We start from the raw sequence: 12,273 nt of genomic DNA, 5'->3' as shown, positions 1-12,273 counted from the left end.
TTTTAGAAAGTTGCAGCTTGAACAGTCCAGATGTGCACTGTATAGGTATCGGAAGTAAGCTAATCATTACTGTATGCCTGGATATAAAACTACACGATACCCTCACCTCAGATCAGGTTCCCAAGTCTCGATCCCATGCAGCCGAGCAATAAAGATAAGCAACAATGAGCCCGGTGCCAATAGCCCCAATTCTTCGTGTCACCCCATCAATGCAAACCCAATGACCAGGAAGGCCTCTGCCAACCAACCCTCTCCAAAATATCCTTCACGACCCTCGGTCCGAATTCGACCTTCCATCACCAACCCGAAGTATCATTTGAATTGTTCTTCGTACTCTGCGCAGCGGTTTTGTCTCCCCACGACTCTTGTTTGGCAGGCTCACCCCACGAACCTGCCGAAAACTCAGTGCCAGTCGCATCCGGGAAAATGCGTTGCGATGTCCCGTTTTGATTTGGACGATCCTTGTACCCTGGCCACTTGGAGTTGCTCGAAGACCCGTTACTGTTGTGATTGGAGTTATCTGGGCCACTGCCCCAGTTGTCGTCACCTGAAGATGCATTGTTCTTATTCGTGCCCCAGTTATTATCCCCCGATGATGTATTGTTGTTGTTGCTCGTGCCCCAGTTATCATCTCCCGATGATGTATTGTTGTTGTTCTGATTTGAGCCCCAGTTATCATTTCCTGACGAATTATTGTTATCTGTGCCCCAGGTGTCACCTTGGCCACCGTTGTCAGGAGAATTGTTATCCGCATCGTTGTTTCCGGTCCCCCAGCCATCGTCGTTCGAGTTGTTATTCGCGTTGTTATTGGCATTGTTGTCGGCGGTATTCCACCCAGAATTACCATTCTGATCATTGTCGTTGCTGAATGAACCTGGCATGGGTTTGGAACCACCTGTTTCTAACGATGAGCCGCTGTTATTGTGGGTTTCTCCATATGGTCCTGTCTTACCTCGAGAATTGTTTCTCTGACCATTAGACCTGTTGCCACTGTTATTGTTAGAACGCTATAAAACAAGACAGGGAGGGCTGGACACCCATACCTTGAATAGTGATTATTTTCTGAATTGCCGCTGTTTTGCATCCCCTGATCGCCCCCGCCTCCTCGCTGGTTCACATTGAACGGCCATCTACCACTCATCCCTCCTATCATACCAGCCCAAGGGTTTGCCCAAGCACTTGGCGGTGGTGCGGGTGTTCCGATAGGAACATGCTGTGCCTGTAATGGAACTAACGAGCCACCAGGGTTTCCATACATTGGTCCATGGTAAATCCGGAGCATCCCAGTTCTGGCGTCAAAGAAAGCATTTGGTCGAGGATCGGACGCGTTTTCGAGGACGTCCTCACGTATGATGACCTCTGCTCTTGAGGGTAAGATGAGACGCGACATATTTTTGGTGATGAAAGAACTTAAGTTTTGTAAAGTGCGTCGTTGTTCAGGAGTTTGAGGAGGTGAGGGTGGGATTTGGGCATGATAGACTAAAGGTTTGTCAATTTGCAGTTGTAGAAATTGAAATTGTAGCTACGTGTGGGTCTCCCTTACCTGAGTAATTGTTGTTTGAGACGTCCTTCATCCCTCTGGGTGAATTTGATGTGCTTTTGGATTCGCCCCAATTGTCTACTTCCTTCTTCTCACCTTTAGGCCCGCATTTCTTGCTAGTCCCATAAACTTTTCCATTCTTCCCAACCGTATGTCTCTCATTGCAGTGAGCAGATGGCTTGCACGCAGAACAGCATATATGATCCTCCCCATCCACCTTCCTGGTATGCTTTAAAATACCCTTGGGTTGCTTGAAGCGAACTCTCTTAGACGGTGAGTTTGTCGACGTCTCGGAGCGATCATCGCAACTGGAACAGCTGCAGCATGTTTGGCAGCAACCGGAATGGTTTCTTGCACCCATAGAGTGGTGCTGGACTGTATTTGGTTGAGGTGACTCCAGTGATCTCCGTCTTCTATGGCGGGGAAGAGTTTCTCCAGCGATCCATTCAACAACGGAGGCCTGCATCGAAGAATCAATGAGGCATGACCTGGTCGGCCAAGGCCTTGAGAGCCTCTGAAATCCCAAGGAAGGAATATAAATATTATCGACTAGGTCTCAATATTAATAGCAGCGTCTTTGGACGAGCTTTAAGAGGTCACAGTGGTATATATGTTCGAATACTGTCAATGACAAGAGACGTGGAACAAGTGTGCATAAGAACTAGACGAAGTCGATGAAGAGAGTTAAATATAGAATGATACTTATGTGATATTGGACATTGATGAATCACGTCAGTGAGTGTATGGGAGTGATCTTGAGTTTTTGACCATATGTGACTGCAGTTGAAGTTATGTCAGGGTGGTGGGTGTGAGGTTCATGCGAGGCGGGAAGCGGGAAGCGGAAAGCAGACAAAGACCTGGCAAACCGCAAACGATGCACGCATCAAAGTGGCTAGAGAAAGAGAACGGCCCTCTTGGAAGATTATAAAAATATCGAAATTGTCTTGTATTTCACATATGATATGATATCCTTCGCGTACAATGTAGAGGGAGGAAACAAAATGGGCCTTTGGTCGCATGAAACCATTCGAAGAGAATATTACAGAAGATAAATCCGAAACCAGATATGTTTGTAAAAGAAGCGCCACATACGATTATAACTTTGCTTTGCTCTCCAGCTCAGCCTGTCTCCAGTCCTTGTTGACCTTCATATTCCGGTAATATGTCCACAGCCCAGCCCAACCCGCCAGCGGAGGCACCAGTAGCAGAAGCCAAGCCCACCACTTCGGGCTCCCTTTCATGATGGTTGACATGACTCTTTCAATCTCCTTCTTGAGCTCTTCTCTGCCACCGTCATTCCACACCACGACCCCCCTGCCATCGCCTCTTGCCTCGCATCTCTTCGCCTTCTCTCTGATATCGCCCTGGCTTAGCACCCTGTTCTCTGCATCCTCGGCCGTTAAGTGCGCATCCCGGTCTCGAAGCCTCCTCATCTGTATTGCCGGATCCCCCACCGCAACAACCATGACGGTACCGCAAAGCGTGTCCAGCCCGCTCTCAAACAGCAGCGGCACATCCAGGACGACCGCCCAGCAGCCTCTCAGATAACACCTCAGCAGCTGCCGGTACATTTCCATACGGACGGCAGGATGCACGATCCCGTTCAGTACAGCCCGATCCTTCTTCCGCTCGTCAGTATCCCCAAAGACTCGGCGCCCCAGCGCAGGACGGTTCAATGGCCGCCCTTTGCCATCGTCGGTTTTGGGGAGAAGAAGGTCAGGCGTGGTTGCGCCGAAATAGCCGACAATCTTGTCGTAGGCCGAGGTGCCAGGCTCAACGACTTCACGGGCAATGACGTCGGCATCAATAATAGGGATTGAGTATGGTGGTGCACGAAGGATATTGGACACCGTGGACTTGCCCGTTGCGATCGAGCCTGTTAAACCGAGAAGCAACATCTCAAGCTATAAATGAGGGTGGATTGTAGTTTGGTGTTTAAATGGGTGATAAGGTTGTAAGCCGAGCTGTGTCTTATCAGCGAAATAAGAGGCACGTGAATTCTTAAATGGATGGCTAGCTTAAGTCTTAAATCACATGATCTTGAGATGCATTGAATCACGTGATATGAATATACTCGAAGTCTATTTGGGAAAAGGGTAGTTAGGGTTATTACTAAGGCTCTGATTAAAATCTAGTTACTCTGGATCCGTACTCTTTGTACCGTTACCATATTTGCTACCGGAAGCATCTGGGACTATTCAGAGACATTAGCGGCCGATAGCCATAGTCGTGTAGGTGCCGCCTGAGTGAGAATTCTGTCGAGGAGAGATACGCATCGTAAATTTTCATTAGCAAAGCTTTGGATTTTGAAGACCATTGAGACATTGTGGAGATATTTCTCTATTAAAAGATCACTAGCTACACTGCCATCAGCGCGGCGTCGGGAGAATTGATTCGACAGGCACAAATTGATTGTCTTAGCTACTTCTAGCGCCAAGCAGACTGTACCAGCTGAGTAGCCATCCTGGAGCTGTATTGGCCCTTCCCATGTAATTCAGAGCCATCTCCATCATGATAAGACCATAGAAGGCCACACCTTCCCACCAGCATAACCTTCGTAGTGCATCCCTCCGACCATACCTGAACCTCGAGCGAAACGCCAAACATAAGAAAGTGGAAAGGCAAGGATAGCATTGATGAGAACCCAAATTGAAAAAGCCACCACTGCGTGTAACCGGTCTTGAATATCGTGAAATACTTGACGATCTGTTGTTGGTCAGTATTGGTGGTTTATTCCGAGGAGGTTTGTTCACATACGAGAAATTGTCTGCCTCTTGATCTAGCCAGATGGGAGACGCTTGGCAAAGAAGGTGCCGTCTGGGCGCTGATACCATCGAACCTGGCCAATGTCTTTGCTGTCAATTGTGTAACGGCTGCGACGAGTCCAGTTGCCATCTAATTCTTGAACCTCATACATGCGTGAGATGTCGGGATCAGCAGGGACCAGCTCCTGAGGACGCGTATCAGCCTTGTCTTTCATAGCAGCTATATGCTCAGCTTTGGTCGGACCATTCGTGACCCACTGCTGGCCGTTCCACATCGGCCCCTGCGGTGGGCAAAGAAATCTTTGTCCGCCTGGGTATTGAATGAACCCGCCGGTTTGAGTTGGTCCGAATCGACTTCCGTATTGCTGAAAAATCCAAAGTTAGCTCTTGTTCGCTTTAGAGATGGATCACGCAAGAATAAATGATGAAAGCACTTGCAATTCCGCCATGGCCGCAGCCCTGGCCCTGGTGAAGATAACCGCCAGTGGCAACTGGCCCATTGTTGATAATGATTGGCCCTCCTTGGTTGCCCAGCTGCTGGATGCCATTCCCGATGGGACATCCACATCCTCCAGAGGGAGGTCCACAATAGAGAGGTGGTGAGGATGTGACTCTGGTAGGCCAGGGAGACCATACACAAGTAGGCCCTTTGACCTTGGTCTTGACACAGCCGCACCCGCAAGTGTGGGTTGAGCTGTTGAAGCAAGACATCCTTGAAGCAGGCGGAACAAATGTGTGAACCCAGGGGCCTCGGACTGTGCTTGGGATTTGAGGTTGGAAGTTCGCTGGGTTTGACATTGAGATGAAAGGAAGAAGGTTGAACTGAGGAAAATGAAATTGTCGGGTGAATGTAGGCTGCCTCGACGAGATAGGCAGCTGTTTGTGTGAAAAGAAGTGCGATGGTGATGATGAGGTTGTGTTCAATAAAGTGGTGGTACTTGAGGACGAATGGCTCGGGTTGTTGTTTGTTTATGTTTGTTGTGATGTTTGTGTAGGAGTAAGGTTGAGATCGAGTAGGAAGACGGAAGATATGTCAAAAGGCTCACAACTGGCAGATTGTCTCGCCTATGAGATCGAGTGACAAAGTGACCGAGGGACGCCAACAGACGTCCAAACAGGCAGAAATGGTAAATTGGGGCTGGTAGTGTTTCCGGCTGGTCTCGACGAGGCAAGAGCATTCGGGGAAGTAGAAGAGTAGGAAATTATAGATCCACAATGACGAATGATAGGGAGGGTAAACAACAAGCCATTTATACAGAAAGGAAGAGCACCAGAAGTGAAGTTTGAATACTTACGACGCGTGGAGGGGCAGCGATGGCCATTGTCATCTCTACTGGGCCGATATATCTCGGTCCGATGGTTGAGAGCGGCTGGCACTGGTGAGGCTGACAGAATCGACATGAGCATTGCTGGCACACCGGGCATGCTGTGCTGTAATAGCGGCCTCGATGGCGATATCGGCGGCGCGTATGGGTGTGCTTGTGAGTGATCTGGCACTTCTCGCGGCCCTTTTCGTCGTCCTCCACCTCGTACTCGGTGAATGGCCAGCACCAGTTGAAGCACATCTTGGGCGGTGATTTTGAAAGGGTTCGATCGGGTAAGAGAAGAAAGAAATGGCGCGGAAGTGGGTTTGTGCTGGTAGGTGGAGAGTTGATGAAAGGTGAGGAACTACTGGGCGGGCAGCATCGCCGTCGGCGAGAAGCCTCGACCGACTACAAACTTTGACTTTGGACTTGAGGGCGTCAACTGCATCATACGAGCAGAACTCGAGATGAAATTACTGATATGAAATTGACGCTATAGAATTATCGTCAGGCAGTAACACTAACCCGGTAACTGACTCCAGGCTATCGTGTGGTGAGTTCCAGATCTCATCCCTGTTGGCGTGAGTTTCTGAGGGCCACTTTTCCAGAAAACATGACGAGGCGGCCAGCTTGGACATCAATATCAAGGCAAAACACAGCATCTCATGGGATAATATGGTCTTCCTCGGGATAACTTGATTATGGAAACATACATAGCCTGGCCAGGGCGGTTGCCTGCATGCATGGTTCGACTGCTGTTGTTGTCATGTTTGCTATTTTGCGTTCGTCATTCCCCGCAACATTATCATGGCGCGCGCCGCAATCAACCGATCACTTGATCGTATTTTGCGGCTTCAGCACAGCGGCGAGTTTGCTCTCGCCGTTCGTCGAATATGTTGTGTCGTGGTGCTTTATCTGTATCTCCGCTGGCGGGAGAGGTACGTTGGTGTATTCTTGGCGCTTATCATCGACGCGCATGTCACACACACCTTACTGGATTGGGAAGAGGGATCATAGCCGCGTCTTTAAGCATAAATTAGTTGTTGGTAGGCAACACGTCGTCAGCCCGTATGTCAGCGCCATTTATCTCTTTCTCTCCCATCTACTCTTTTGTTGATGTCTATGCTCATGGTTTGCAAATCAAATCCCCGTCGCTGAGCTCTCTTGTCTCCACCAAGCTTGAAGAAGCCAGTGTTTTGAACTTCTGAGACTCCAAGGCCCACTGTGCACTGAAGGGTGGTTGTCCGTGTTCTATATCCGTTCCACGGCATGTCTACAGAAGAGCCAACCACGGCGCAGCTTCAGAGCACCGTCTCCAAGCCGCCGAAAGTATTCTCTTGTGTTCTTTGTGCCCAACGCAAGGTAAAATGCGATAGAAAGGTTTGTGGGCCACCTCGTTCTTGTGGGTTCTCAATAGGTCCCGTGCATTGACTAAATGAGCAGCAACCATGCTCCAACTGCATCAAAGCTGGTATTAGTTGCACTCCTGGGGCCCCGCCGAAGCCTAGAAGCCGCCGCAGACGAGTCATCGAGACTGATGTGGCTGCACGGCTTCAGAGATATGAGGAACTCCTGCGTCGCCACGGTATTAAGCTCGACGAGCTTGACGACCCCGTCATCTCAGCCCGCCCTGGTGTAGCCAGCGCCAGTGTGGATGGTGCCAACTCAAGTCATATATCCGCTGTTGTTGGAAAGGATGGATTACCACTTTACGCGCCCAAGTATGTCATATTCTCACTGCCCACTGCCATCGATAATTGCTAGAAATTTGAGTAGGCGTAGGAGTATCCATACTAACCCTGACTCTGCCTAGTAATCTCTGGTCAACACTTAGTGATGAGATTCTTGACGCTTCCTCCGACGACGAGAGAGACCTGGCCATTCGTGTAGCGAATCAGTCTCTTGACAGCGAACCAAGCACCCCTCCCAAGATTGAACTTGAATTATTTGATCTCGATACGCCGCTTCCTGACCTGAGCTCTCTGCATCCTGAGCCACTTCAGATATTCCGACTTTGGCAGACATTTTTGGATAATGTCCACCCACTAACGAAGCTAATACACGCGCCATCAATCCAGCAAGAGATAAGCCGCGCAAGTGGTTCGCCTCAAACTTTTACCAAACCAATGCACGCCTTGATGTTCTCAATATATAGTTGTTCAATAGCCTCGATGAGAGACGAGGATTGCATGGAAATACTAGGCGAAGACAGAGCATTGGCTCACCGACGCTTTGCTGGTATTGCAAAGAAGGCCCTCACAGTCGCGGGTCTACTCACGACACGGGACACGATGGTGTTACAAGCCTTTGTGTTATTTTTGGTACGTGGCCAAGTGGTTACAATGCAGGGCGCTGACTCTCTGTAGCTTTCCATCCGTAATGTTTATGATGCACAAGATCTATGGATTCTTACTGGTGTCGCTGTCCGCCTCACTGAACGGCTCGGACTCAATCACGAACCATTATTGGATTCGCTTTCCGTCTTCAATGCCGAGTACGGACGGCGAATCGTTTGGCAGATAGCCATTTTGGATGGGCATACAGCAGGTCGAGCACGAATAGACACCTCTCGCACTCTATACCGAGGGGATACCAAGTTTCCCCTAAACGTCAATGATGCTGACCTGGATATCAATATGCGGGAACGACCCCAAGAGCATCTTGGAGTTACAGAGATGGTATTTTGCCTGATCAGATGTGAATTCGGCAGCCAGCTTCACAATCAGGCCGCCATTGAAGGGAATAATATGCTGCGTTTGCTAGGCAACCCCTCCACTCCTGTCGCCGAGAAGGAGACCTTCATCAGCAAACTGGAGAGTATTTTCGAGGAAAAGTATGTAAAGCACTGCGATCCAGCCATCCCGCTCCAGCTATTAGCGATGGTGATGGTTAAGGTCATGTTCGGCAGGCTTCGGCTTGCTGCTCGCCACCCACGAAGGTTTCGAGACCGGGGGGCAACCATGTCACAGGAGGAGAAAGACTCTTTGTTTGCTATATGTCTCATGATGATCGAGTACGATAACCAGGGTCACAGGCTCCCTGGGATGCACAAATTCATGTGGCATGTCAAGGCCAACTTCCAGCTAGATGCATTTGTCTACATTCTTAATGAATTGCGCCACAGCAGCGTCGGCGACAGGGCTGATCAAGCGTGGCGGGAGATTTTGGAATGCTTCGAACACCACAGTGACGTTCTCACTGATACCAAGAACCCGCTACATGTTGCAATTGGAAATCTTGCACTTAAGAGCTGGGGAGCCCGAGAGTCGATGCTTGCACATTTGGGGCAGACACTCCCAGACGGGGAGGTTCCACGTCCAATTTCGGTTTTGCGATCGCAACGGTCAGTTGGCGTCAGCCCAGGGAGCTATTCGAGTGTTTCTGATCAACGAGTTGCTGGTGAGCCAACACAGAATCAAGCATTCCAGGTGGCAAATCCAACGCCTTTCGACTCTATGGACAGTACGCCGATAGACTGGGAGTATTGGAATGAACTAATAAATGCGTCGGGCATAATGATCGACGAGACACAGTATCAGCAGCCTATGTACGATGCGAGGGCTATGAATGATTGGAAATAGGGCTGCATATGCAGGACTGGGATGGTTATATAGTTGATTTGTATGCGATGAACAATGTCCCCACCACAGCGGAGTATATATATTACAAAGTGTGGAATTGTCGAAAAATATACCTAATTCTCCTCTCTCCAGCCATACTTATTCCACAGCATAGAAACCCAGAACATCGACTCTATCGTTGCCAGCACCGCGAAAATGGCTAGGGCCACCATCTTGAGTCTACCAGTGATGCCTAAACTCTCAAATAGGGGTTTGCCGTCGGATCCGATAATCGGGATTTCCTTGCACGATTTCGCCACAGGTGGTTTCTTGCTATTGCTTGATACAGCTCGCCATGACGGGGTCATTGCTCGTATAGAGAGCGGCAGCATGGGAGGATGACTGTACGTAGGTGCACGTATTATGCGACGTAGCATCATCGCCCTGGCGTCTGGCCTGAGAATCATCGCGCTGTGTAAAAACCTAATCCATATCAGTATATTCAAACGGTGTGCCTGGTAATGACGCACCTGAAGAGGTCTATGGTAAGCTGGCGGGAAGAGAGTTGGGTGTGGGAGTGTTCTGGTGGACGTCGTGATATAACCATCTTGGCGACAGGGATCCAAGAATCCTTTCATAACCAATTAATGTGCGAGGCAAAGATATCGAGCTCGGATAGTTTGCGCATACTATGGCCACTTAATTTCCATAATTATGCTCGTAATTTTTGTTTGTTTTACAAACCTTAGTAATTGCTTCCTACTCCATACGCAAACCTGGTTGGTTGGCCATCGCATCCTAGTCAAGACATTCACCGATACCTTGATGGTTACCAGGGAATTACAGAACTCAGAGTTGTAATATTTTCATTTTGGAATATATGTCTTATATAATTGAACACAGAAGCCGTGAAAGAAGACCTGCTTCCCTAATATGCAGCCTCTAGTTCGTTCCCGAGCAGCCAACAAAGTTGTTTCCACTGGCGCCAGTGTGGGTGATGGCACCAGCAAGTCCGCAAGACTTGTTGATGACAACACGGTCAGCCCCAGGGCTCCCTTTATGGAATTAGTATATATATGAATCACAGAGCATGCAATGAATTCTCACCTCCAGTGTAGACACCGCTCTTGAGGATGGGGAACTCCTGCCAAGGACCGGCAACAGCGAAGTTGAAGCCCTCGTAGTTATTGTACTGGTGGGGGTAGGTGGAGCTTCCAGCAGTCGTGCCGGCCTTCACGTAGTTGCAGGCGGCAGCGGCAGCAGCGCTGACCTGGGCAGCAGTGTAGGAGGTGGAGCCGCAGGTGGTGGCAGCGCGCACCTCGAGAGCGGGGAGGGCAGCGACAGCCGAGACGAGGGCGACGGTGAGGAGGGTCTTGAGGCCGAACATGTTGATAGATTGAGGATAGAACTGAGGGATTGTTGGTGGATGACGATGAGAAGGGGATCCTACCTGCTTCATATATACTCATCCCACTGCCCATCATGCTGACCTATACGGTGCTATCCGACGAAGAAGCCGTGGTAGAAGATGCGTGACAGGTATGGACGGGGTAGTGATGCCGCCAGCACTCTAGAATGCCGCCGATGCACCTTAAATCCTATTACTATACCCTAATGCGGAAGTTGTGTCTTGCATCCATGCGCGATCGGCGGATCTCCGCCCGCGATAGGATCAAGGTACGGGCAGCAACGCTACTAAAGTTCCGCGATAACAAAGTCGTGCGAATAGGGTTGGCGGAGAGCGGCAGCTGCTCGATGTCATCCTGACACTTGGCAGCAATGATCTGCCGGACGTCAGGCGAAAGAGGAAGTTGGCAACAACCAACAACTTTGATCTGCTGGCCCACATGTGGTCGGCATATACAAGCGCATGAACATCCCCCCACGGCATGCTCCTGTTGACCATCGTTATAGGCTCAACGACGAAGCATGCTTCGGGGAAACATCCGACGACACGTCGCGACAGCCCTCGGCGTTTCTCTCTCCAAAAGTAAATATAGAGTTTATGCTGCATTCCCTCCCTGGTTCAACTTATTCACGTTTCACGCAACATACATTAGCACGGCCAAGATGACTTCTCAAGAACGCCACTCCCTAACGGCCTCCATCGCGGAAAAGACCGACCCCTCATCAGCCGCACGTGCTCTCATAGCGCCGGCGGAGGATAAATTCTCCACGGGGTCTCCAGAGTCGGACATTGAAGGCGGTCTGAGACCTGTCTGGGGAAGCATAATTGATGTGGCCGCGGATACCGACCACCAGTCTCAAGAGCCTTTGGTCGCTGTCCTCCGTGCCGTGCAGCAACAGAACTTTGCGAATGGTGCGAGTGAGGTTACAGTCTGGGGAGAGAAGGTGAAGATGTGGAGCGACCTGCCTCTCTTTGGGGCTTCCGTGAGAGATGCATGGAATAGAGGTATGATCGTTCATGGCGATGTTCTTCAGGTGCTGACATTACACAGCTCCTGGCACAGGTTCGACGAATGATTTCTGTGCCAGCCAATGGCGTAATATAAACGGTTTCCTGGCACGCCTAACTTCCCTGTCTTCGTCTACGCCTGCGTTCGACTTTTCCATGTTTGGATTGTGGACGTTACGGTCAGCATTCGAGGCAAACGAACCCTCGCCGGCTGATGTGGATGCTGGCAAGATGTGGTTCGAGTATGCAGAGGATGTATTGACGAAGCTGAGCAGCGATGAGAAGTCGTTTCAGGCCAAGGTTGGCGCTGGTGGTGGCAGCTACGCGGATAAGGAATGGACGGGATTCAATTCCCAGAGGCTTGAGGTTTGGCAGGCAGCTCTTCGATAGGATAGAGGAATTTCAAACATAATAAGCCAACGTCTGAGGCGGTCGCGTGAGAGCACATATATTTTGATAAAATTCGGGGCAGCCGTGGCAAAAAAGTGCTCGTCAGTGTTGCCCGAGTACTACTCAGAGTACTACTCAGAGATCTTCGAGTAGAGTACTGTTTTTTGGGCTCGAGTAGAGTAGTACTCGAGTAGTACTCGAGTACTACGAGTACTACTCGAGTATAAAAATGAAAACACCATTAATAGCTATATAGACTATGGAAATACAGTAACTATGCATCCTCGTCTTCCTCTGA

The 12,273-nt window shown here is 49.8% G+C and overlaps 7 protein-coding genes across 7 annotated transcripts; 2 read left to right on the top strand and 5 right to left on the bottom strand.

Moving 5' to 3' along the window:
• Positions 1–77: 77 nt before the first annotated feature.
• Positions 78–1,978, bottom strand: VE01_05267 (uncharacterized protein). The gene is made up of 4 exons (XM_059463687.1): positions 1,544–1,978; positions 1,044–1,479; positions 953–990; positions 78–895 (listed from the first exon to the last, which is right to left on the bottom strand). Exons 1-4 carry the CDS (start codon positions 1,899–1,901, stop codon positions 297–299), a joined length of 1,431 nt encoding a protein of 476 aa, XP_059319697.1. The 5' UTR covers positions 1,902–1,978; the 3' UTR covers positions 78–296.
• Positions 1,979–2,481: 503 nt separating this feature from the next.
• Positions 2,482–3,484, bottom strand: VE01_05266 (uncharacterized protein). Its single transcript, XM_018274731.2, has one exon. It carries the CDS (start codon positions 3,436–3,438, stop codon positions 2,635–2,637), a length of 804 nt encoding a protein of 267 aa, XP_018130285.1. The 5' UTR covers positions 3,439–3,484; the 3' UTR covers positions 2,482–2,634.
• An 835-nt stretch (positions 3,485–4,319) lies between these two features.
• On the bottom strand, positions 4,320–5,870 carry VE01_05265 (uncharacterized protein; the record flags this gene model as incomplete). The annotated part of the gene is made up of 3 exons (XM_018274730.1): positions 4,320–4,670; positions 4,740–5,090; positions 5,601–5,870. 3 exons carry the CDS (start codon positions 5,868–5,870, stop codon positions 4,320–4,322), a joined length of 972 nt encoding a protein of 323 aa, XP_018130288.1.
• Positions 5,871–6,660: 790 nt separating this feature from the next.
• Positions 6,661–9,320, top strand: VE01_05264 (uncharacterized protein). The gene is made up of 4 exons (XM_018274729.2): positions 6,661–6,989; positions 7,053–7,330; positions 7,423–7,930; positions 7,976–9,320. The coding sequence occupies exons 1-4, from the start codon at positions 6,879–6,881 to the stop codon at positions 9,188–9,190; spliced, it is 2,112 nt and encodes a 703-aa protein (XP_018130287.1). The 5' UTR covers positions 6,661–6,878; the 3' UTR covers positions 9,191–9,320.
• Positions 9,215–9,864, bottom strand: VE01_05263 (uncharacterized protein). Its single transcript, XM_018274728.2, has 2 exons — positions 9,700–9,864; positions 9,215–9,652 (listed from the first exon to the last, which is right to left on the bottom strand). The coding sequence occupies exons 1-2, from the start codon at positions 9,774–9,776 to the stop codon at positions 9,304–9,306; spliced, it is 426 nt and encodes a 141-aa protein (XP_018130283.1). The 5' UTR covers positions 9,777–9,864; the 3' UTR covers positions 9,215–9,303.
• Positions 9,865–10,076: 212 nt separating this feature from the next.
• VE01_05262 (uncharacterized protein) lies at positions 10,077–11,155 on the bottom strand. The gene is made up of 2 exons (XM_018274727.2): positions 10,277–11,155; positions 10,077–10,224 (listed from the first exon to the last, which is right to left on the bottom strand). The coding sequence occupies exons 1-2, from the start codon at positions 10,626–10,628 to the stop codon at positions 10,112–10,114; spliced, it is 465 nt and encodes a 154-aa protein (XP_018130282.2). The 5' UTR covers positions 10,629–11,155; the 3' UTR covers positions 10,077–10,111.
• On the top strand, positions 10,799–12,053 carry VE01_05261 (uncharacterized protein). The gene is made up of 2 exons (XM_018274726.2): positions 10,799–11,582; positions 11,629–12,053. The coding sequence occupies exons 1-2, from the start codon at positions 11,099–11,101 to the stop codon at positions 11,973–11,975; spliced, it is 831 nt and encodes a 276-aa protein (XP_018130284.2). The 5' UTR covers positions 10,799–11,098; the 3' UTR covers positions 11,976–12,053.
• Positions 12,054–12,273: the final 220 nt, after the last annotated feature.

The sequence above is a fragment of the Pseudogymnoascus verrucosus genome, assembly GCF_001662655.1.
Source record: "Pseudogymnoascus verrucosus strain UAMH 10579 unplaced genomic scaffold scaffold_22, whole genome shotgun sequence".
Taxonomy (NCBI): Eukaryota; Fungi; Ascomycota; class Leotiomycetes; order Thelebolales; family Thelebolaceae; genus Pseudogymnoascus; species Pseudogymnoascus verrucosus.
Note: the sequence above shows the minus strand (reverse complement) of the source record. Positions and strands in the feature narration are given on the sequence as shown.